The sequence below is a fragment of the Opisthocomus hoazin genome, chromosome 2 (assembly GCF_030867145.1).
Source record: "Opisthocomus hoazin isolate bOpiHoa1 chromosome 2, bOpiHoa1.hap1, whole genome shotgun sequence".
Classification (NCBI taxonomy): Eukaryota; Metazoa; Chordata; class Aves; order Opisthocomiformes; family Opisthocomidae; genus Opisthocomus; species Opisthocomus hoazin.
This window is the reverse complement of record NC_134415.1, coordinates 54,524,624-54,548,845: the sequence shown is the minus strand read 5'-3', so window position 1 is coordinate 54,548,845 and position 24,222 is coordinate 54,524,624. Positions and strand designations below refer to the sequence as shown.

At 41.7% G+C, this 24,222-nt stretch overlaps 1 protein-coding gene across 6 annotated transcripts in view; it reads right to left on the bottom strand.

The window, feature by feature from the left end:
* Nucleotides 1–24,222, bottom strand: part of AGPAT4 (1-acylglycerol-3-phosphate O-acyltransferase 4) — an 84,477-nt gene that overhangs the window by 31,315 nt on the left and 28,940 nt on the right. For all 6 annotated transcript variants that reach the window (XR_012763147.1, XM_075413702.1, XM_075413701.1 and 3 more), the window contains one exon: nucleotides 4,634–4,803. Coding sequence is in view for 5 of the 6 variants with exons in the window: in XM_075413702.1 (XP_075269817.1) it covers nucleotides 4,634–4,803 (170 nt within the window). In the remaining variant the exon portion in view is untranslated. The remainder of the gene's footprint in view (nucleotides 1–4,633; nucleotides 4,804–24,222) is intronic.

Below are 24,222 nucleotides of genomic sequence, written 5' to 3'. Positions count from 1 at the left end.
TTAGCAATTTTTTATGAGAAACTTTAAGCAAAATAGTTAAAAACTAGTTTTTCATGCTGTTTTTCTGCCTTGTCTACACTGCCAAGGAATAAACAGCTATGGGCTCTTTTGGCAATGCACATATTTTGATGCCACTGTAATGGGCCACTCAGAATGTTTATGTTTTCCCATGGTAGAAAGACCACCAGCATTAATAACTGGAAACTCAAGACACCAGAAGATGAACAGATAAACCAGCAGGTTTAGCTTTAAAGCACAGGCAATTTTTGCAGATATCAATCAATGTCTTAATGTCAGAAAAAGAGTTACAAAAATTACTAAATAGCTTTTATCACTGTTCGGTGAGATGAAGCAACGAAGCAGAAAAGTACAGCAAATCGTGGCAGGGAGCATACTAATATGGTTTTGGTGTAAGTCCTGAATAACACCTTCCTCCTCAGAACACGCCTATGTCCTGATTCCAAGTTCTGGTGTCCAGTAGGTCGGTTTTCAAAGGGATGCTTAGCACACACCTTGAAGAAACTAAACGCTACAATGTGTTTAAATGCTGATACAGTAGATAGGGTGTCCACCACTAAGAAGAAGTCCTAGGACTGGAATGTCACGAGCAGGAAAAGGGAAGGGCACAGCAGAGCGCAGGGACCTGTCACCAAGACAATGTCTCTATGCGCTGCTCTGTCGTGCAAATAGACACAGGAGTTGCCATCCCCCCGCCATTGCAGCGGCATGGGGTGGAAAAGCAGAGCATTCACAACACAGCCACCACAGTCACCCTGGCTCAGGACTGTAGTAACAGCCCTGCCTTTTGTTCGGAAACACCGGGGTGGACAAAGCCCCTGCTGTTGGGGCTGTGCTGTTCCCAACTCTGCAGAAGGCCAAGTGCAGCTCCTCCAGCCCTCGCAGCTTGCTGCAGCCACCTCTGCATAAGACAGAGCCAGGAGCCCACTGTGCTCGGGGACGTCCACGCTGCCCACGGCAGCACAATGCTGAGTTGTCATCGGGCACCTCCATATTCCCTCCCTCCTGCCCACATCGCTGAGGTCTGGCAGCACAAGGAGGTGGGTATGTGTGGCTGACAGGTGTCAAAGACTGAAAACAAAACAGGAAGATCCCTTCACAAAAAAAACCCAAAAGCGGAATACAGATGTAAGTGATCAATAGTTTGGGCTGAACACAGGTTTGCCTGAAATCCCTGTCAACCTCTAGCTTTTGTGAAGTTTGCTTCCTTCTTCCAATTTCCAACAACCAAAAATCTTCTAAGGTTTGGTGCTGCAAACAATTACACATCAGTAACGTCAGCTGCATAGAGTCCAGCTGCAGTTAGCAAGACAGTCTTGGTGGCTACAATAACTTGCAAAAGTAAAAGCAAGCATAGAATTGCTTTTTCTTGTGGTTTTCTCCTTCTCCACCACACAGATCTCGGGCTCTCACTCAGCACTGTCAACCCAGTGCCTCCTAGCATTTTCAATGGATGCTCCAAAAGTATCATACTAAAGAAAAAAATTTGGAAGTAAAATAAATGTTAGAATTGTCTCTCTTTTTTTGGTCCCCTCCTACGCACATGAGCACTTCTCAAATTCTTAGCACCTTCTTTGGTTCTTTTTTCTAGATTTGTTTTCACAGCCATTTTAAAACCTTCATGCAAGCAGAGAACCTCATGCTATCTAAGTACAAGAACAAAGTCATTAGAAGAGGACTCGGGTTCACAAACCTGACAACAACACGCAAGAGACTATGCCACTCCCACTTCACTCCCCATAAACAGCAAAAAACCTAAAACCACACTGATACAAACAAAACCACATCGACAGAGCACTATAAGCCTGTGGGACTATGGCAGTTTGGCTATAAGGAGAAAGGAGAAAGCCAGTACAGGAGAAGAGAGACAAAAGCAGGAGCAGAACAATGCACGGATTGATTGTTGCAACTAAGACCAGGAGGTGCAGCTTTCATATCATGATTAAAAACAAAGAGGAAAAGGGAAAGACTTATCTTCTTTTGGGGCCAGAAGGAGCAAGACAGATTTAAGCAAGTTTAATTTTGTTTTCAAATGAGCAAAACCAAGCAAAAAAATTACAGCATTTAATGACTTCATTTAATAAAAGCTCAAGCTGTAAAACACTAAGAGTTTGGACACACACTTGTGACACTGTTAAGAGCACTGCCGTTGTCTGTCAAGGCTTCAGGGTACAGCTGGATGTCACAAAGCCATTCTGTCCGCCTGCTGCAGCCAAGCACAATCAGTCCCCACTCCTTTGGCTCTAACTTGTCTTCACCTCCCTCTTCCTCCTCCCCAGTCATCTCTCCTTTCTTCACTGCATTAGCCAAGGCAGGAGAGAAAGAAGCGGAGTATCTGAAACATGCCAAAACAGGGCAGACAAGCACCAGAACATATGAGGAGATACGGTGGCACGTGTAAGATTGCCTTTTCAGCAGCAGTGGACATGAGATCAACTTAGTAAGATGTTGGTAGTTGTCTACAGTTTGCATAGAAACTTCATGGAGTACAAAATTACACAACATTAAATATAAAACCCCATTGGCTCACAAAGTCCCCGAGTCACAAAACACTGGAGTCTGGGATACCACTTAGAAATTTCTCTGGATGCTTGCCTTTTTCTTGTAACTCCTTTTCCTACACATCAGCCCTCAGCATAATGGTTCTTACATTCCTAATTGTGCTGCCACACCAGATCCTGAAGCTTCGCGCCCTGCAAACTCATGTAAGGTAGCACAAAGTCAAACCAACCTACACCCCCCATCCCTACACATTCATCCACTCCCGCGCTGCCCCAAGCCAAGTACCAGTACGCCAACACAGACGATCCAATCAGGAAACCAACTGCGTGTCATTTTCAATTTTTTTTTTTTTAACCTGGCTTAAGATGAACCCCAACTGGCTGCCCCAACAGGGCAACTGCTTTGCTGTGTAAAGACATCTACGCAAATGAGAGCACGCAGGAACTATTTCTTCCTGGAACGGTTTCTGGGAAGTAAAACCATGGTTCATTACTCAAGACCGAAATAAAAAAAAAACAAAAAACAAAACACCCAACACATATCAGTTTCTAAAAGAATCTTAAAATTAGCAGAAATACAAACTGAGTAAAAACTGTAAGTATCTTAAAAAAAAAAAAAGAAAAATTATTTTCAGTCAGTGCAGCACAGTAATTGTTTAACAGTTACGCTTCTACATAGTGGCTTTCTTATGCATAGGGAACAATATAAAAAAATTAAAACATAATCCTGATTACCTTTGGAAACTATTAAAAAAATATATTAAAGCTAATGAGATTCAATTCAACCACACAGCACCAATGTAAAAAAAGAGATTTTTGACCTTGCAGGGCCCTATTTGTACAGAAATAATCCTTTCATTTTCTACAATGGTGCTTTCTGAAGAAGCACCTGACCCTCTAAAGTGCAGCTTTATTTAGAGAACTGTAGCCATTAGGCTTGCAAAATTAGATAGACTATACTAAAGCACCACTGTATAACAAGCGCATAGAAGGGAGAATGTTTTGGGCATGTACATCTGCCTGCCAGGAACAGATTTCCCTACATCTCCTGCTGTCTCATGCTATCCTCCAGCTCTGTGCTTAAGTCCTAGACACGACGGTAGAATTGTTCCTCAGAGATCAGGAGCCAACAGCCAGTTTGGCAATATGCAGGGCCTGTAATGCTTAGCTTCATTTTCCTCCAGTTTTAAGGCCCCTTTTTATTTTTTTAACCCGACTATCATTATTATGATTTGAAAGTGACCGGAGTGGTGCCTCAATGTCCAGAAAATTCAAAGAGTCCAAAGGTAAGGCCATCAAAAGTCATAGGCTGACACAATCCAAGGTCAGGACTTTTGACAGTGGCCAGCAGCAAAGTTAGAAGAGGATGCTGCAGAACACCGCCAAAATGAGGTATTAGTCTGCTTACTTAGGAGGGAGGAACTCGTATCTAAATCCCTTGTAGGCAGAGAATGTCATCACCACCACAGAATTAAGTCAAGCTGGCTTAGGAGGGGGCCTTGAATCATTCTCATGAGCTGACAGGGCAAACAAAAACACAACTCTGAAAATAAATGCACACATACTCCTAGCCTAATGTCATCGCGTACTCAAGTACAGCTAATTCCTTCCTCCCCCAGCTCTTACTAGCTATAACCTGGTTACTGCTTTTACTGGAGATGGCAGCTCTTGCATTCTGAGAAATAGAGACTACATCATTCAAACTCTAGCTGTGGATTTGTAAGACTACATTGGAGAAAGCAAACAAATTCTACAACTTACTGGGAACGAATCACAAAACAGCTCATCCTTCTGCAGCACAATGAACCGTAATAGTTACATAGCAAGCACACAGAGAGAAACAACTGGAATGACCTCCAAAGACTAAAAAAGCATCTCCTTCATCAGCTTCAACTGCAATGCTTTTAAAATTTCTGTGACTGCCCAAGCAATCCTGTCTCAGTGTTCCACATACTTGCACTCAATTGCTTTAGGTTCACCTCTCTAATTCTGGACAGTGGCTGAGTGAAATTCGAGCACAGATTTGTTAACTTTCAAAAACACAAAGAATTTGTTTTGGTTTTTTTCTACATCCAAGAAGAGGAAGTTTGTTTTAAATGCTAAACAAAACTCACCCCCAAGACCCCAAATCTTTCACAAAAGTTCCAACCACAGAGGAAGTCGATTTCAAAGTTGTGATTAAGGATTACAATCGCATTCTCCTTCCCATACTTGTAGTAACTCTCTGGGTCAGTGTAGAGCGTGCAATTGGTGCCTGACCACCATTCCAGCAACATCACCATCTCTGGAATAAAGAACAAGAAATATATGAATGTACATAGTATATGCAAAGCCACAAATTAGTAACATGTTGAAAGTCACCTCTCATCAGTCACCTCAACAGCACGTGGCAAAGAAAGGTCTGTAATGAAGTTGAAATGCTGAACATAAACCAGTCACACATCTGGACAGATAAGAGAAGGGAAATAAGAAGATTTCATGGAAAGAGGGAGCAGAAATCTCCCACAGCAACACAGAGAAAAAGGAATTTCATTTATTTGAAAACTGCAAGTTCAATGCTACAAATGATATTATCAAAATACATGTAAAATTAGCATTTATGGTTTACAATAGTACAGCAAAACTACATGAAGAACAGAACAAGTTTGTAGGGGAAACACACACACCTGTTCCTGACACATACAGTTCCTCATGCTCCTCTAAAAACTGTACAATTATAGACCAGAAAGCATTTTAGACAAGACAACTGGAACCAGTTCTGTTACATGTACACCTTCTGCATTATCCTTGTAATTTGTCAGAAATAACAGTCATATGCCCTGCTACAACAGATGCATTCTATGTTTGACAGGGGTATATCAATCCTCCGGAGCAAAGCCAATAGCTCAGACTGGATGAAGAACATCTGTCCCCAGACCAAAGACAAGGTGGGTGGCTGGCAAAGCATACAGAGCCAAGGACAGTTATTAACAGTATAACTGTCGGCACATCCCTTAGTTGATGAACTGATGAAGCAGATGGAGGCAGAGGGGTGGGGTTGGGAAACAGGGAAATCACTGTTAAATACCTCAAAACCACTCTGGATTGGCACCCAGATTCGTTCCCAAAACCTAATTGTAAGAAATGATACAAGGACTGGTAGGACAGTGATGGCTAAAACACAGCTGTACTTGCAACCTGGAGAGTGGTTTCTCAGCAGTCTCCTAACGACTATCATACAGCTTTCACCTTTGTATCTGCTTATCCCATTATCAAGTACAGGCAAGAAACACCCTTTGTATTCATTTTGCTTGTAACTATAAGCCTGACCACAAGACTTTGACAAAAGCCTTATTTAGCAAAGTCTCTCTGGTCTGGGGCATGGGAAGTTGAGGCAAGTCAGTAAAGTCAACAAGCTTGGAGATCTCTATCTCCATGGAGATGGAAAGAGAAAATCTAAAAGCAGTGGCCCTCCTCAAGCAACCCATGTCCTAAGCCAGGGGGACCATGGGACTAATGAGAGCTGCCTGTCAAGACGGAAAAGACAAGGAGTTAAGGGAACACCTCTGCTTCCTGTCAAAGTTATCATAAAACATCTGCACCAAAGCAAAGGTCTAATGCGAGGGGTTATTCTTTGCTAAGTGAAATGTATCCCCTTCTCAGAGCATATCCATGCTGTATGAATGTCTCTGATGGAAGGATGGAACATCTGAGATGCTCTCCTGGCTTCAGGCAAGCCTGAAAGCACCATAAATCCTCATTCAGCTCCGGGAAGATCAAAACCAGGCCAGTTTGTGGAACGTTTCGGAAATCCTTTCAGTTTAGGTCCCCTACTGGCCTCAGCTAGTGACAGAAAACAGAAAACTGCTAGGAACAAGTTGAACATTTTCAGTCATTATTAGCAAAACTAATTGCCTGAAGCTTTCAGGTGACATTGTGCTGTACACTGGAGAACAGGCATTAGTGACACGAATGAATTTTATTTAAGTATGTTACAGCCAGGCTAACAGAAAATCTCTATTCAAATAACATTCCCTTAATATGATAAACCCATGTTTATGGTACAGATAAATGACCGACTTGTCAGTCCCCCTGCTTCTTTCTAATCAGGGCGGGTAACTACTACCGTGGCAGAAGTACATATCATTCAATGCATGCTATTATGCAACAAAACAGTAGTGAGAGATGTGGAGGTTAGACCTAAACTACTGTATGTTAACTGAATGATGATTTCACTGGCTGGACACCAGTTTCCCAATGAAAGCCAAAGATGTTCACATCTCAGCGCAAGAGCTGTGGGGATACAGCAGTGTATACATGGCTGAGCTTCCAGGCTTCCCCTGCTACGAGGTGCCTTGTGACACACATTCAAAATATTACATCTTTCTAAGGGTGTAGATTTCTATTAGATTTGTATTGGAAACAAATCCCTCCACTCCCCAAAACACAGCAAACCCGAGTAATAACCGGGGGGAAAAAACCCCCCACACTGTAATTTGCAAACCTTTACAGAATCTACAGTCACATCCTGGGGTAGAACACAATCACAGAAAAGAGAAGATGTTAGTGACAGGATTAGTTTATCTTTTGCTTAACTAGGAACACAACTAAGAGCAGAAGTGGCTGCCAGATGGCATTTTCTCTGTTTTAACCTCTACTGCCATTAAACCTATTGCCTAAAACAAACAAGTAGAGATGATGACTGTGAGGCCCTTGAAGCAAAAGCCAACTTCACCTGAGAAAAACAACCTCAAAGCCATCCCACTTCAAGAGTGTTTTTGATTTTGTTCTTTTCCTAAGGAATTTTAACAAAACTAACAACATATCACAAATCTCACTACGCAGGTATGCCACATGCATAGAGCTCTTCAGTTACATATTTTTAGTCTCAAATACATTCCAAAAAAGCACTGACAAAAATATTTCTGTGTGTGGTTTGATTCTTCAGGCTTCACATAAGCAGGACTTTTGTTTGAACAAATACTGTAGAAATAGGTCCCTATTCCTCACCTCGCACGCCCATTTGTCACTTATGTGCTCAGGCAGGTGCTGCAGAAACACAAAGCAGGCACTGAACACCTCTGTATAAATACAATAAATGCCATCTGGCAGCCTTTAAGTTCTTAACACGTTTCTTCCCCTCATCTTCCCTACTCTTTCTTTCCCCTTCTTCCCAGCCTCCTTTATCTTTGTGGTGATGATTAGTAGCGTCAATGATTAGTAGTGTCAGTTTGCGCAGCTCTTGCATTGTCACCAGCTTACTTCCACAACCTGCCACAGAAATTTATTACCCAGAAATTTGCTGTGGTGGCTCAGCAGCACAAGGTCACTCCTACACAGTCTCCTTCCCACCTTCACAGTGCAGACAATCAGTGCAAGCCTCTTCCTCTTTGTACATCAGTCAGACTGTATAACTAAAAATCAATTTATATAGCGGGGAAAAAACGATTCTCTTGCTCCCAGCCAGGGCTGGTCCAAGATATTCAAGGCCTCTACCCACTCCCTTTCATAAGGTTCTGGAGTTTGAACACCACAACTGAGCTGGTAAATTCACATTCACAAACACCATGGGGGTTCCCACCTGGCAAAGCAACTCCTCCAGCGACGCTTCCACACAATAAATGCAAAGGAAGGGGAAAAAACAAAAGAACATGAAATCTCTCATCCCTGCTTTGAAGGCAGTATGTTACTTCAGGAGAGGCTGATAACAGGGAGGAAACATGACTTCAAGTGCATAATATGGATACTCTGCTTAAGAATTTTGAGCTTTTCTACCTTTCTGGAATAAAAAGCCCCTCACCCTGCTACACAGAATGGCCCCTGCTTCCTGTGAGAGCGGACTGCTTCCTAGTCCTTCGCCTCAATGCCTGCACTTACAGAACAAATAACTAAAAAGAAAACATCTCCAACGCTGACCTGAACTATAACTAATTATATGAAAAGCATTTATGGGAAGAAGGTAAACACACACAGAGTTTACTGGGACTTGTTATTTGCCACCTCGAACTTTTGCAAGAATGAGTCATTAAAACAGTTAACACTGTTCTTCTATAGAAGCTGTTAGTAATTCCTTTAGGTAACTACCCTTGATTAGCCATGGAAACATTTGCTTACCAGACTAACAATAAAATGCCTATTTTAAAACGCAACTAAAAGCATATTTATGTATTGACTCAGTAAGTACAATAATTTAAAAATCTCAAGTAAGTACGTAACCTGTTTTAAAGAGCAACAGAACTGTTTCCCCCTATGACATTCTTCATTTTCTTTAACCTATGTATCAAGGCAACACCAAGAAAGAGAACTTGGAAGATTCTTATGGGAATACACAGTAAAAGCATAGCAAACTCTCATAGCAAAGTAAACACAAGACAAGTGGGCAAGCTCTGACCACCACTTAAAAGACCGGACAGGATGAATGGCTGCTTGATACTGAATAAGACATTGCACAGGAGACTGGTGAAAGCATTAAAAAAAAAAAGTAAAAATAAGGCTAAAGACAGACTGACAGATAGTGTAGTCCAGTCCATGCTTTTCTGTGGAAGAAAGACTTAGAACAGCTTACTACCTTTCCCGATTTTCAGACTACATCTACTAGGTGCACCTCCTAAACATTTTCCATAGAATGAATAAGTTTACAGGTAACTAAGAAAAACAAGTCTATTACCTTCTCTGGACTACTCAAAAGCCCTCTGCATACCACAGACGAAGTTAAACCCCTGAATGATACCTGTTATACTAACTGCAAAGCTGCCTAGGATGTTTTCAAAACATTTGCAAGCATTGATGACTCCACAGCCTCCTTACACTGGCTATTCTAGTGCTTCACTATGCCATCTAAGCTGACCAGTCATTTATTTCTGATCACTACTCCCTTCTTCTCCGCAGAGCTACAAGTAATTATGATGAAAACTTGAAGGCAGGAGTTCTGCTGTAAGCCTGTGCTGATTATGAAACAACTGGAGTTCAGAGCTGGAACATTATTACACATTTACAAGAAAAATTTTTAAAATAACTTATTATTATAAAAAAGCATGCACGTATTTCCTGTGAGGGGAACAAAAAGCTAGTTCTTGGGGAAAAAACCCTGTAACTGGTAAGTCAAGCAGTGCCTTCCCCCCTTCTCCAAGACGTGTGCGGGGGGAATCATTCACAGAGCCTAGCCAGACAAAGCACCAGCTCTCCAGCTTCAAGCAGATTCCCTCTCATTCTTTACTTTGCATGAGCAACACGTGTAGGTGTGTATTTGAGCACCAGTGAGATGTAATGGAGTAATCTGGTCCACTCCAAGACAGAGGTCCTGGTCTTCAACCTGTAGGAAAATCACAGAATCACAGAATAGCAGGGGCTGGAAGGGACCTCTGTGGGTCATCTAGTCCAACCCTCCTGCCGAAGCAGGGTCACCTACAGCAGGCTGCACAGGACCTTGTCCAGGCGGGTCTTGAATATCTCCAGAGAAGGAGAATCCACAGCCTCCCTGGGCAGCCTGTTCCAGTGCTCCGTCACCCTCAGAGGGAAGAAGTTCTTCCTCATGTTCAGACGGAACTTCCTATGCTTCAGTTTGTGCCCGTTGCCCCTTGTCCTGTCACTGGGCACCACTGAAAAGAGCTTGGCCCCATCCTCCTGACACCCACCCTTCAGATATTTATAAGCATTTATTAGGTCCCCTCGCAGCCTTCTCTTCTTCAGGCTGAACAAGCCCAGCTCCCTCAGCCTCTCCTCGTAGGAGAGATGCTCCAGTTCCCTCATCATCCTCGTAGCCCTCCGCTGGACTCTCTCCAGTAGCTCTTCATCTTTCTTGAACTGGGGAGCCCAGAACTGGACAGAGTACTCCAGATGAGGCTTCACCAGAGCAGTGTAGAGGGGAAGAAGAACCTCACTCGACCTGCTGGCCACACTCTTCTTGATGCACCCCAGGATCCCATTGGCTTTCTTGGCAGCCAGGGCACACTGCTGGCTCATGATTAACCTGTCGTCCACCAGGACACCCAGGTCCCTCTCCACAGAGCTGCTCTCCAGCAGGTCCGCCCCAAGCCTGTACTGATGCATGGGGTTGTTCCTCCCCAGGTGCAGGACCCTGAATTTGCCTTTGTTGAACCTCATCAGGTTCCTCTCTGCCCAACTTTCCAGCCTATCCAGGTCACGCTGAATGGCAGCACAGCCTTCTGGTGTATCTACCACACCTCCCAGTTTGGTGTCATCAGCAAACTTGCGTAAGCCAACTGTTTTAAACAAAAGAGAAAATCAAAATCCAGCCCCCTCTTGCTTCAGTGCCACCACTCATTACTTACCCCCCCCCATTTACCTTAGCTGGTGAGATAATCACTGTTATCTTTGGACTTCTCCTCTCCTTTAAAGCTGTTTTGCAGCAAAACGTGGGGGGCTGATGGGGGGAAAACCATGCACACAATTTTAAAAACAAAAAACAAAACAAACCTTTATTGACTGCAGGTCTGCTTTTGGATAGTTTTGTTCCAGTCCCCAGGGAAGATCCTGTAAGCAACTTCCTTGAGTTACACTTCAATGAATTACATGGCTGTGCTTTTAAGGACAGAAATCACCAACAGAGAGGAAGGCAGGAATGATGACTCTAAATTTCCCACCCATCACAGTTAAGTTACTGGCTGCGCTTGCAAGCAAAAAGATAAACACAGCCCAGCCCTTTCATACATTCAAGCTCTGACACCCATTTATTTCAGCATTTGCTTGCAGGAAAGTCTTTTAATGTATTTCTCTTCATCAGTCTTCTACTCCAACAAAGACAACGTGCTGCTTTTGCCACAAATGACTGAGGTCAGTACAGCACATGCGATCAAAGGATTATCAACAAACAGTGAAAGACAACATGCTGCTTGGCAAGTTCCCATCACACCAGCATTTGCTTTGTATGGGCACAAAACCAGGCAGCCACATCTCTTCTGCACGTGGTTTCTTGTTGCCCAGAACACCACTGGCTTTTTCCTACTGTGCAGAGGAGCACCACCACAGAGGTACTGCTCAACAAAGAAAAAACTGTTACACAGCGCATTCACCACAGGTCACTGTGCAAAAGGAACATCAGTCTCATTTCAACACCTTCTTTTAATCAACTTCTGATATGCACATACACCGAAAATAATTTTTTTTCTTCATGCATCCTTGGCCTACTTGTAGGTTCTATTATTTCTAAGCCTGCATATCTTTAATTTAAGAAATACTGTCCCTACTTACCTGCTTTGAGTAAACCTTTTCACTCTTCAGAATGGTACATTATGACCACTAGGTTTATAACAAAAACCTCAATGTTCAGTGCTTCATGGGAATTAGTTAGCAGCAGGAGGGAGATGACAGCCCAAAACAAAGTCCAAAAGCTACAAATTCCAGCTAGCAAGTGATCCTCAGGAAGTTATTGGGAAGAAGTTACTGATGCTGTTACAGAATAAGGTTAATTGAGAAGAGGAAACAACATATATCTGTCCAAAGCACACATGCATGTTTTCCATGTTGGTGGATTCATACGAGTTAACTTCTGCTTCCTCTCAAAGAAAGCCGAGTCTGTAACGTACTAAAACCAGTAAGAAGCCAGCTGGAAAGGATGATTATGAAGTTATGGTTTCTGTCACCTGTGTGACAGAATGCCTGCGTACCTCCAACTAACACCTGTGTTCCACAGACAATTCCCTGTCTTTATCTTGTATCCCTACTCTCCCCAAATCCACAGGTACCAATCCTTTCTCTCACAGGCTAACGGATGAATAGATAAAATAACCTTTGATCAGCTGCTCTCAATCTGAATTTAACATGAAGATTGCAATTTCTCTTTTAAGCTTGAAGAAGAGTTTCTGCATGCAAATCCTTTCCAGTTTTTCAGGTATGTCAACTGGTCTAATAGGAACAATACTTTCGAGTGCAAGTCATTTGTATTATCCATTTTTTTTTAATTCTATACCAATTGTCTTCAGCTAATCAGACAACGTCACCCCAAACAGTAAAGACTACATACACTACAGCCTCCTGTTATCCACAAGGACAGGCACTGTCTATCACAGTATTTCATGTCATCTAAACAACCAGCACATCACACAAGTAATCCCGCTGCCTCCAACAAAAGCAGGCTGGGCTCCAGTTGTCAGTGCCATTTTAACAGCACTAACCTACTGCACAAACTTTGTCTATCTTAAGCAACCAGCATCATCCCATCTTGACTGCTACATGCACGCAACTATTACTGAAGTAAATTTTAATTTTAAAAATGAAGGATTTATATGCTATACATCACCTTCTTAAAGTTTAACATGGCGATCTGGCATGTACTTCAATAATCCATTCTGCTGAGGTGGCCTGTTGGGATGCAAAAGGCATTCTGGAGCAGCACGCTCAGAGAGGTTCCACTCTGACTGCCATGTGAGGTCTGTACTATGAAGCAGCTTTCTTCAATGAGAAATGTACATAAAGAGTACCACGAAAAGTTTTGCTCTGTCCGTACTAGAAGGAAGCATCTTATCCAGCGAGCAGTAGCTGAGGTCAGGTTTCCCTGAACATTAGATCATTCTTTTTATTAAATTATTCAGTACTTGATGTACACAAACCAGGAAGTCCAGCACGTTCATCTGTAGAAGCACTGACAGACATAAGAGATGAGTGCTTAGAGAGCAAACATGAAAAGAGCTGGTGAGAAACATCTTAAAGAAGGTGTTACGTGTTCTGCAGTGATCAGTAATACAGCATTTGATGGGCCTTATCAGTTAGCTCAGCTTGGGCTTGCACAGCTACCGCTTTCTAAAGAGGCAACCAAACAACTTTCATACTCTGGCACAGAGAGTCACCCTGGAACAAAGCAAAACAGCACCTGATCCACCACACTTCCCTCTCCTGGCACGCCTTGGTCAGCTATGACCCTGCATCATGCCTTACCCAGGGGAGTGTGCAAGGACTAACTTCTGTGTTCTGCTGATGAAGTTGTTGCAGCGTGATAGCTTGGATGAACTGTACATAACAGGTTACTCCAATTCTCACTTTGATGGTTAGGGTGGCATATTACTGTCAAAATCCCAAAACAGAAGCTTAAACGAGAGCAGGGTGACCTATATTAAGCATTATCAAGTGCCATCTTAAATTGATGGACTCAATCAAATCCAGTAATCATGCAGTGGTTACAAATCTGCTCCCAAACTTTTATAAAACACCAAACGCATGGGCAAGTACTTGCCACCAGATATTTTAATCTCTACGGTTTCTTTTCAAGCTCTTTCCTGATACCAGAAGGACTAGAAGCAACTTGCTCAGAATAAAAGTTGAGAATCTGGCATAGCTTAATCAACTTTCAGAAGAAACATCAGCTATTTACAGGACTTGTAGTGTGTACAAACAGAAGAAAGAAAACCAAACAATTGAAGATGCAAACACACATAAAAAACTCACTAGGTAACAAGAAGAAAAAATTACAAATATTCTTAAACACAGGAGCCACTAATGGGCACAGTCAGTTAAAGAATTTTACCAGTTTTGACCAGGATTTCAGAGATCAAAAAGAAACACCCAATACATTCCTAAACCTATTGCATGGTACAGCCAAAAAAACAACCCACCTGCTACTATAGAACCGACTAGGAGAGACAGAGGGGAAGTGCAAGTCAGGACTGCAACCTACGTTTGAAACAAAGTAGATTTTTTGCTTCTTGTTTCTCCATAACTGAGGCCATGATACTACTTTCTGTGAAAAGGCAATAAAACTAAGTCAGGTCGGTTTGGATTTAAGTGAATGGGAGAGGATGGGAACAGATGAATAATCTGTTCCACTGGAACAGACCCAGAAGATTGTTGGATGAACCCCATACTTCACTTGATTCTAGAAGGAATTTTTTTTTCATATTGTTTGAGAAAAACATGTGCTATGGGTTAACCCCAATAAGTGGCTAAGCCAAGCAGCTAGAAGGAGCTGTGCTTCTCTACCAACTATTTCTGAAGCAGCTCTAAAACCCCTCATACATTGCTAATATCTTTTTCACTCAGGGTGCTGCAGACCTCAGGTCCTCCTCTATACCCCCAGAAGATTGGGATGTTATGATGCTCATCTTGATATGTTATTCCTCAAAACAGCATCTCTCATGAAGGTCCTATGACTCTGCTTTTTTTTATGGCAAAAATCAGCTTTCAGAAAAATCTGGATTTTTCTTTCCCTTTCTCAAACCCTTCCTCACCTGTGTTGCCCCAAACTGACAAATGCTGTTGTGGGCTAACCCTGATTGGCAGCTAAGTGCCACACAGCCACTCGCTCATTTCCCCCATCCCCAGTGGGACAAGGGAGAGAATGCAAAGAGCAGAATCAAGAAGATTCATGACTTGATATAAAGACAGTTTAATAAGCAAAGAGGCTGAATAAGGGGGGGGACACACACCAAATGAGTGATGCAGAAGCAGGCACCTCCCACAAACAGACTGACACTCAGCCTGCCTCAAAGTAATGGCTGCCTTCCAAAAAACAGCCCTCCCTCAGTTTTCATTGCTGAGTGTAACATCACGTGGCATGGAATATGCCCTTGGTCAGTTTGGGTCAGCTGTCCTGGTTGCATCCCCTCACAACTTCTTGCACATCCCCAACCTACTTGCTGAAGGGGCAGAGTGGGAAAAAGAGAAAGCCTTGATGCTGTGCAAGCACTGTTCAGCAATAGCCAAACCGCTGGTGTGCTATCAATGCTGTTTTAGTTACAAATCCAAAACATAGCACCATACAGGCTATTAAGAAAAAAAAGAAATCCATGCCAGCTAGACCCAGTACAACTATAAAGAATTCACTCTTTATGATTACATTCTGCCTTTGAATCGTGAGCACGCTAATGACTACAGCTAATGACGAAGCCAGTCATTCAGTCATCCCTAGCCAGGATGAGAGAAATTTCTTTAGGTAAGCAAGAGTGTCCCAACAACAAAACAAACACTTCAGCCTTAGTATCACCAATGAGAAAGCAACAAACAAGACTCTTAATGAAGCAGTATGAAAATAAAGTTAATACAAAACTCAATATAACAGATTTCAACTCGAGGGGGACCCAGATGAGCTCTTAAAATACTGAATTTTTCAGATTGAGCATGGCACTATGTTTCTGAAAACAGAGAAGAGTAGAAACATACTACTAATAGTTAGACTTTGAGTAGATAAATGATCAGGGTAACTACAGACACAGTAATCAGGCCTCGGTACCACATGGGAACAAAAAAAAAAAAAAACAACCCAAAAAGAAAACAAAAGAGATATTCATAAGAGATGTCTGCAAGAGTTGGAATTTAGGAAAACAAACTCTCTATAATTTTTCAGAGGCAGGTCTACATGCCATTATCTGATAACTCTGATTTTATAGACAAAAGAAATACTTCAAATCTAATGCACCCAGGCTATACTAAGCCATTTATATGGTACAATAAAAGAAATTGCTATTAAACCAAAGAGAAACTGAATATTAGCAAACAGCTATAAAGGAGAACTAAAATAAAAAGTGCAGCTATCTGTTTTTGTTGTCCTTTGGTCAATCTGGATAAAGAAAGATCTCTTTATGGTGTTTCTGAGGACTAAAACATTGAACCCAAATTAATAAATTTTGTGGATGATAAACAGTCAGAAAACACTTTAAGAATGACCTCAGATGACCTTGAGAGGTAAGGTAACAAAAATAGAATTTGCATGATGCCTTGCAGAACTAATAAAATAGAGCCTTCATGATTTGGAAATGACAGAGGAGAGAGATATCTAGGAACATTAGCTTGCCACTGACAGTTTCTGCTCTGTTCATATTATGCAGCTCAAAGAAGGCAAGAGACTGCATTAGGATGTTTGTTCCTGGAGAGCAAGGGAATAGCGCATTGCACTACTGAGATAATCTCTGGGCCAGCACATCAGTACCAGACATCCATGCTCAGGAAGGAAAAGCTGAAACACAGCAGATGGAGACCAGCGCTATCAGGATGACCGGAAAATAGAAAAGCTTGGCTCACTCGAGCTATCAAACAGATGCTGAAAGAGGATTGGATTGCTCCCCACAAGTATGGCTTCAGGATGCAGGAGGTTAGCAGTGCAGAAAAAGAACAAATTAAGCTAAATACCACTAGCACAAGAACAACTGAGTCTAAAGTGACTGAAAATACAGGTATCTGATATTCTGAAGCTTCTAATTGCTTTGGCAGATTAAAAATACCTAACAGCTTCATAAATTGAACAAGATTCATCTTAAAGAGTACATTATACTGCTGCTAGAAACGGTACGAATTTATTTCAATGACACAGGAACTCCTTTCTAGTACTTTTTCCTGTTATTAGAAAAAAAGTGAGATCTTTCCAAACAGACCCTCTTATAGACCAACGTCTCCTCTCTTCCATCACAGCCTGAGAAACACGCTGCAGAGCTATGCTACCACAGGCTGCAACAAGCATTCACTGGACGAGGAGGAAGCCAGTATCTTGCAGCAATATGTAAAGGCTTCCGTTTAAGCAGGGTAGGACCAGCCAGCAACCTTTCCCAACAGAGTTCTCAGCTGGAAAATCACCTTTCAGGGGGCCAGGATCTGAAAATTCAAGTATGCACAAAACCAAGTTAGCAGATGTCATAGTCTTAACTTGTATTTATTCAACCACAATTGACTTCTTCATTCTCACAATTCTTCTTCTTCATTAGCACCTCCTTAATCATAGGGCTATCAACACTGTCCAGACTTAGGACTCATACTTTGACTGATAACAACAGCCCACACATTCATCTGACTTTTATTTTTGCCATGTATTGTTTATATGTACTAATTAGATCATCTAAAGATTAGGGAAGTTATTAGACTCTTAAAATAATCTTTCATGTTTAATCCACATATTTAGGACAGAAACCTATTTTCATATAACTCTTCTCCTTACAGCATGCATTCTTACAATAGTCTGAATTTCTACATAAAGCAAGTCTATCCTCTCTAGTTTTAAAGCAAACAAAACTTTGGACTTTAGAAAGAAAGTATTGCAGAATAAAACAGCACATCAAGAGAGAAAATCCCATCATTATTGTTGCTCTAAATCCATGCCTTCAACATGTTTAAACTGCATTTTCAGCTACTGATAAGAAAGGATATGAATTTATCTCAGAGAAAAATGACTGATGATAAAAGAGACTACCAGCTGCCGTAGAAAGTAATCTCTAGCACAAATTGGAAAAGTGAATTTGATTAGAAAACTGAGCAAAAGGTAATTTAAATCCTAAGAAAATCTGCAGTTCTTTTAAATAAAGCCTCTAGTTACTAAGAGTTACATTTCATAGAGGTGTAAACACATAAAAAGAAGGAATTACCACCTCTGTAGAACAGAGGAACAAGAGACTACCAGCTGCCGTAGAAAGTAATCTCTAGCACAAATTGGAAAAGTGAATTTGATTAGGAAACTGAGCAAAAGGTAATTTAAATCCTAAGAAAATCTGCAGTTCTTTTAAATAAAGCCTCTAGTTACTAAGAGTTACATTTCATAGAGGTGCAAACACATAAAAAGAAGGAATTACCACCTCTGTAGAACAGAGGAACAAGAAAACTAGGGGTAAGGGCATCTAAGGTTTCTGTACTTCTCCAATAATATCTGCATTCGGCTTTTGATTTCAGATAACTAGCATACTCGTAAGAAATATCCACATATTACCAGAAATAATATGCTACAAACAATTTATTTTTAGACCTAAGTCAAGGCAGGTAACTTCTACTTAGTCTTCTTATGCACAACATATTCCATCTTAATTTCAGAACTGGAAACAAAAAAGCTGACTGAGTACCTGTATGGTATCTTCAGAGCTAACGGTGAATAGCCATGGAACCTCTATCACTTTGAGAACATTGTTCAGAACAAAACCATGACTCATTTTCAACTTGCATTCCATGAACAGCATCTCATCATGTGAGGTCTTCAGAGACAGGAACTATGTCCCGGTACTTATTTTAGCTTCTTAATACCTAACAGTGACATTCACAAAGTGTTCCTTAAAGGGACAATAAGGTCAGAAACTACAAATCACACAAATGGCTTTCATGAATTAAAAATAAGGTACTACAGATCAAATACACCTATCAAGTACACACAAAGCTGTGATCTTTGTACAGGGTGTTTTGTGCAGCCCCTCAATCTGAAGTTATCCAAATACACAGATATACAAAAATCCTCACATTTTGTTACCAAAGAATGCAATACACATCAGAAATAGTACATTCTGTTAAGAAACACATACACCCAAAGCATACAACAATGTTACACCACAGATAAGGACACCAGTGCCTCTCAAATCGCATTTAGTTTGATTGTGCTTGCATTACTATTTCCTCAAAACTGAAGTGCAGCAAGAGAGTTAGAAAATGAATTCACAGCCAGAACATCAAACCTGCTCTGACAGCCTGCAGCATGTGCGCTCCAGCAGGCACGGATGCGAAGATATAACTAACTTGCCTAACCTCTCACTGCTCAAACTAACAGGGTGCCCAGAAAAAAGAAAAAAAAGCAACCACCACCAAAAACCACCAAAACATTACTGGCTTCCTGCTCTCTAGTCCCAGCAGCTCAATGCAAGACTGCAGAAATACTGCACACAGGGGTAACTAGCTTCTTGCTTTTGTATGCCTGCTGCAGTGTTGTACTCTTCAGAAATATTTGTGTTGAACAATTTTCTAAGGTAACACAGGTTTAGCTTACGTGGTATATGGCAACCTTGCAAAATCAACAGGCTCAGAGTTTACACTGTTCTATTCAGTTTTGAAAGACAGCCTCTGCCAGCTGCAAAAGGCAGGCTGTGCTTCTCTGGTAACCAAGACATTTTCCTGTTGAATGCTTTGCAGATTACAAAGATTAGCAGCCAAACATACCGTTTCAAGTAGGTACAGGATGAACAGCTATTGCTCCTTTTAAAAAGAACAATCTGACTCATCACAGCAGTAGCAAAATAAAGACCCATTGTGCAAACAAGGCCTGTGTCGGGAGTAGAGCAGTATCACTATTGATATTTCTATCAACTTTATCACAAGTATTTCTAGCACAACAGAATCACAGAAAAAAAAAAACCAGGAAAAACTTCAAGATTTAATCAGGAGATACAATAGTATACAAAGTATGTCAGGTACCAGAATTTTCTCGCATAACAAACGGATCAAAACTGTACAGAAATCCCAGAACAAAGGTGGCAGCCTATTGCAAGAGTCAGTGATTTCCTCAAACTTAACTAGAGAATTCCTTTATGAATTATCTTTAACACCTTTGCCGCCCTCCTTTTCTCAGAATTAAAGATACACAGGACTCAGGTGACTCACTGACTTAGATGCAATGTTTATCAGCTTGCAAGGTGATGGAGACAAAGTTACCCTCTTCCCGCCCTCCAGGCCATACACACCACTGATTTACAACTGATTGAAATACTCTGCTGTAACTAATGCAGGCTGACATTTCTTCTTTCCATTAGGAAGAATTACAGCTTTTTAAGATCAACCCTTCCTGATGGTCATCTGGACTTCTCACAGGACTTCAGCCACTTAAAATTAAGAGAGGCACAGTAATACCACCAGTTCTGGTTACTAGATCAGACTCATCAAGAGTCGTTAAGTTGCCAGTTGGCACAGTGCCTGAGTCGTTAAGTTGCCAGTTGGCACAGTGCCTGAGTCGTTAAGTTGCCAGTTGGCACAGTGCCTGAGGTCTTTGAGGTTCTGTGGATCTTCTCTAGAAGTCTTGCCTAAGAAGCCGGAAAGCGGAAAGCCAGTGCAAATAAACACTATTTAGCGTTTGAATTTACCAACCTTATTTGAAGGCTTAGACAATAACCTCTTGTGCCATCAACACTGCTGTTTCAATGTCTTTACAACAGCTTGCACCACAACAGAACCAAGAAGGGGGACAGGAAGAGCCTAGAGGTACTCCAGTCGTCTCTCATTATAGGCCTGTTATTGAAAACGGTGTAATTTTCACCAGTTCAGATCTTTCTCCAACTGGGATTGCCATGTAGCCTGATAGCAGTGGAAGAAGCAATGTCAGCAAGTTCAGCTGAAGGACAGAAACCACTCGTGACCTAGGTTGCTGTGAGCATCATTCCTTCCAATTTTTTTCTTACTGCCAAGGGTGTGACTGAGAAGCTTGCGAAAAAACAGCACGAGAGCAGAGGACAATACTCCAGCCAGAGGGCATACAAGGGCTCCTCCAACAGCCTGGCTCTGTGGGATGAAGCTTGCATGGAGGCTTCCACGAGGAAGAACTCAACCAAGAATTCTCCAAATCCAGATGTTGCACCACATCAGATCACTCCTTGACACAGTACAGCAGTGGGCCAAGCAAGCAGATCTTGAAGTTCAGCGAAGAAGACTGATTTATGAACTTTGCATGAGTCCCTCTCTGCTCTCAGCTAAGAAAAAACAGCCAAACAGCAAAGGAAATATAAATCTGAAACAAGATTCAAAACTCTGTTCTAACACACACTTCAATTTTCAAACCAGAGCTGGTCATTTATAAAAAAAAAAAGCCCACACAACTCAACAAGGAAAGTGGACAGGAAGCAGAGTTTCCTCTAACATCCCCAGGTGGGGGGCACAGCCCTAGGCTGGCTACCGAGCCCATGTGCCACTGCACACCTTTTAGACGAAGAGAGCAAAGACAGGACATGCCGCTTGCAGTAACAGTCCCCAGGCAAGCATGCAAGGTGGTGTTCCTTTATAGAGCACAGTGCATGCACAAGCTGCTGAAAGTGGAGCTCACTGATAACTGCTCAAAGGCATGCTCTGCATAGAGGTAGCTTGTGACTGGCAAAGAATAACATGCTAAAAGGAACACTTCATAAATGTGCCATTTGGAATATTAAACTACAAACAAAGCTACCGCTCTAAAGTGACAACAACCACCTCCTCCCAACACTTGGTAATTTGTCAACATCACTTCAAGATAAAAATCATAGATTAGGAGAGAGCACGATATATTAGGTAGTTAAGATCCAAGCCAAACAAACAAAAAAAGCCAATCCTACCCCCCCAGCTGATTCTGTAAACTATAAGAATCGAATGCAACTTTAAGCTGAAATGTGATTTTTGCATTAGTCATAGTTAAAAATTAGTTCCAGAAGACTGATGGTACACAGATTTTTTTATTCCCCCACTTCCCCCTGTAGCCCCCCATTATACACTATTTACTTAAGTTCGCTAGATCCTCAATTGGCATAAAAATAATCCTCAACTCCAGCGTAGTCACTGTTACACCATGCTAAATTACACAAAATAAGGATTAGACTCATCACACTCATTACAAAGCTAAAACTTTATCTGTGGTTTGATCTTGGCAATTTAACCTCAATGCTTGCTTAGCCATAGAATCACGACCTGCACGTACACATGCATGAACTGGCTAGTACAACAAGTGAAAAATAGGTTGCTTTATTGAAAGATTATGGCTGTAATTTTGAAGGCCAACACTACACAACGATAGTTCTGATGCTTGCTGTGCCTCAGCTCCATGAATATGACCCATTTCATTTTCTTACAGAATGAAGACAATAAACACTGTTGATAAAAACTGTTTCACCTTTTTTGATGGACTGTCATTACTATTTTCTTAGATGAAACAAACCAAACGAGAACTACAGACAGTTTAATATGGCCAAGCTTACGTTCCTCTAATGCAGCCAAGCTGTAATTGCTTTGGGAACCAAGATCAGAATCAGATTTAATGCAAGATCTTAAATGCACAAGCCTTCAACATATCCTGAAAGTTAAGAGTATTTCAGATCCTCACAGGGGCTACAACAGGAACAGAGAACTTGCGGTTACAACCTGTGCATTCAGGCATGCCTCTAGTATTTGAGCCAGCAGCTCTGATCTGGGCACAAGCCTTACACAGGACCCTTCCAGTTACTGCATGTGTACTGGCACACCACCTCGTTTCGCAGTTTCCCCCCAGCTCCTATTCCCATATTGCCTTCCCTCTCAAAATGCACACTGAGTATTCAAGTTTGACCAAACAGATTCTCTCCTTCTAACGTAACGCCCACAAAATTGAAAACAGTTTTTATCCAGGTGAAGACAAAATTTTAAGTCGGCATATGTATACTTGGAACAAGAGGTTTCATTGATGCTGCCTTCTCTAGTGCAGTCCTGAGCCAGAGGGGCGGAGGAACACGGAAACAAGTTTTGTTCATTTCCTTAGCCACTGCTCCTTTTAAACTATCTCCATGCCGAAGTTAAAAGCAACCCTCCCTTCAGAAAAAACAGCTGCACACTTCAACCATTTCACTTCTCAGCTTTCTTCTGACTTTCATCCCTGCACAATCTGCCTACAAAACAGCTGCTTCTCTCCAAGTTACACAGCATGTGGAACAAAGCCAGCCTCGCAAGTACAACGGATTTAACACACATACAGATCTGCAGCAGCCAGTGGTTTGAAATGCTCTTTTCAAACCCTTTGGGGAAATTAATTATTTAACAGCCACGTGTCAGAGATATTTGTCTCACATTTGAAGTCTCCTCTCATCCTTCTTCCCCAAGGAACTTACTCCTACATTTAAACAAACCCGCAGTTCCTGGTGGCAACAGGACCAGTCAGTGCAGATAACAATCAAGCAGGCATTTCCTCCTGCTCCCAAAGGCCAGCACCCGACTCCTTGCTGAAGACCTAATGAGGCACCGCAGGGAGAAGCCGGAATGACCTTCCAGAAGTAACACCAGAGTTCAGTAAAAGTGCCCTTGCGGACAGACAAGTTAGTCTCACAAGTTTTTTCTACTAACATTTCTTTTTCATATCTCAAGAAAGACATCCTACAAAAGTACCCACCTGCAGCAGGCACTGCTCATATACACGAGCAGACAACCTTCCTATCCCTTCTTTGGTCTTCCCTGTTTAAATATGCGATCATGATTCCAGGACTTTTCTACAGCAACAAACCAATGACACAAGCTGGAAATAGACACTCCAGCATCCTGACTCTTATTCTTTGTATGAAGGCCAGAAGACAGCATTATCATTCTCATCCCATTTGGGACAAAGTACTCAACAGTATTTGCAACCTTCTCATATTGTTCACAGGAACCACCTTCAAAAAACAGTCCTGAAAATTACTACGGCACTCCAATATCCTACATAACACACGAAGAACCTAGCATACCACAGCTCTTAACAGAGGTCCAATTCCCATCTTTCTGACATAGAAAAAGAACTTTCCAAAGACTGACTTACATGGCTCATACGCTCAGCAGCAGCACATTATCAGGTCCTGTCTTCCCTGTTAAGTCACTAAGTCAACAGTGTAACCCACACAGCTTGGGATGCTCCTGGGACATCGTCTGCTCCTCTGCTCACCTGCACTTAAAGGTCTATTTATCAACCACTATTTGCTTTCCACATGAAGAAATCTATCACTTCTTATCAGAATAAAGTCTGTATCTCAAAGTCTCATGGATCTGCCATTCCAGCCTTTCTAATTCTCACTTGAAGACTGCATGCACCTACAGGAAGCTACAAGCTATCGCCACACAACTAAGGAAATTTAAATCACCTTTCAGGAAACCTTGAATTTTAGGCACGAATTAATGCATATTTCTAGCACCGAGTCAGAGCCTATAAAGACACAAGGAAGACAAATTACATGGTAAGCTTCAGTCCAACCTGAAATTTTCTGTACTCTCAGCATATAAAAAAATACTGAAAATACAGTGTCACACTCAAAGGAAAATGTACTGTGGTCTCAATTTTAAACTCTAGATAGACTAAGAATGTCTGGAA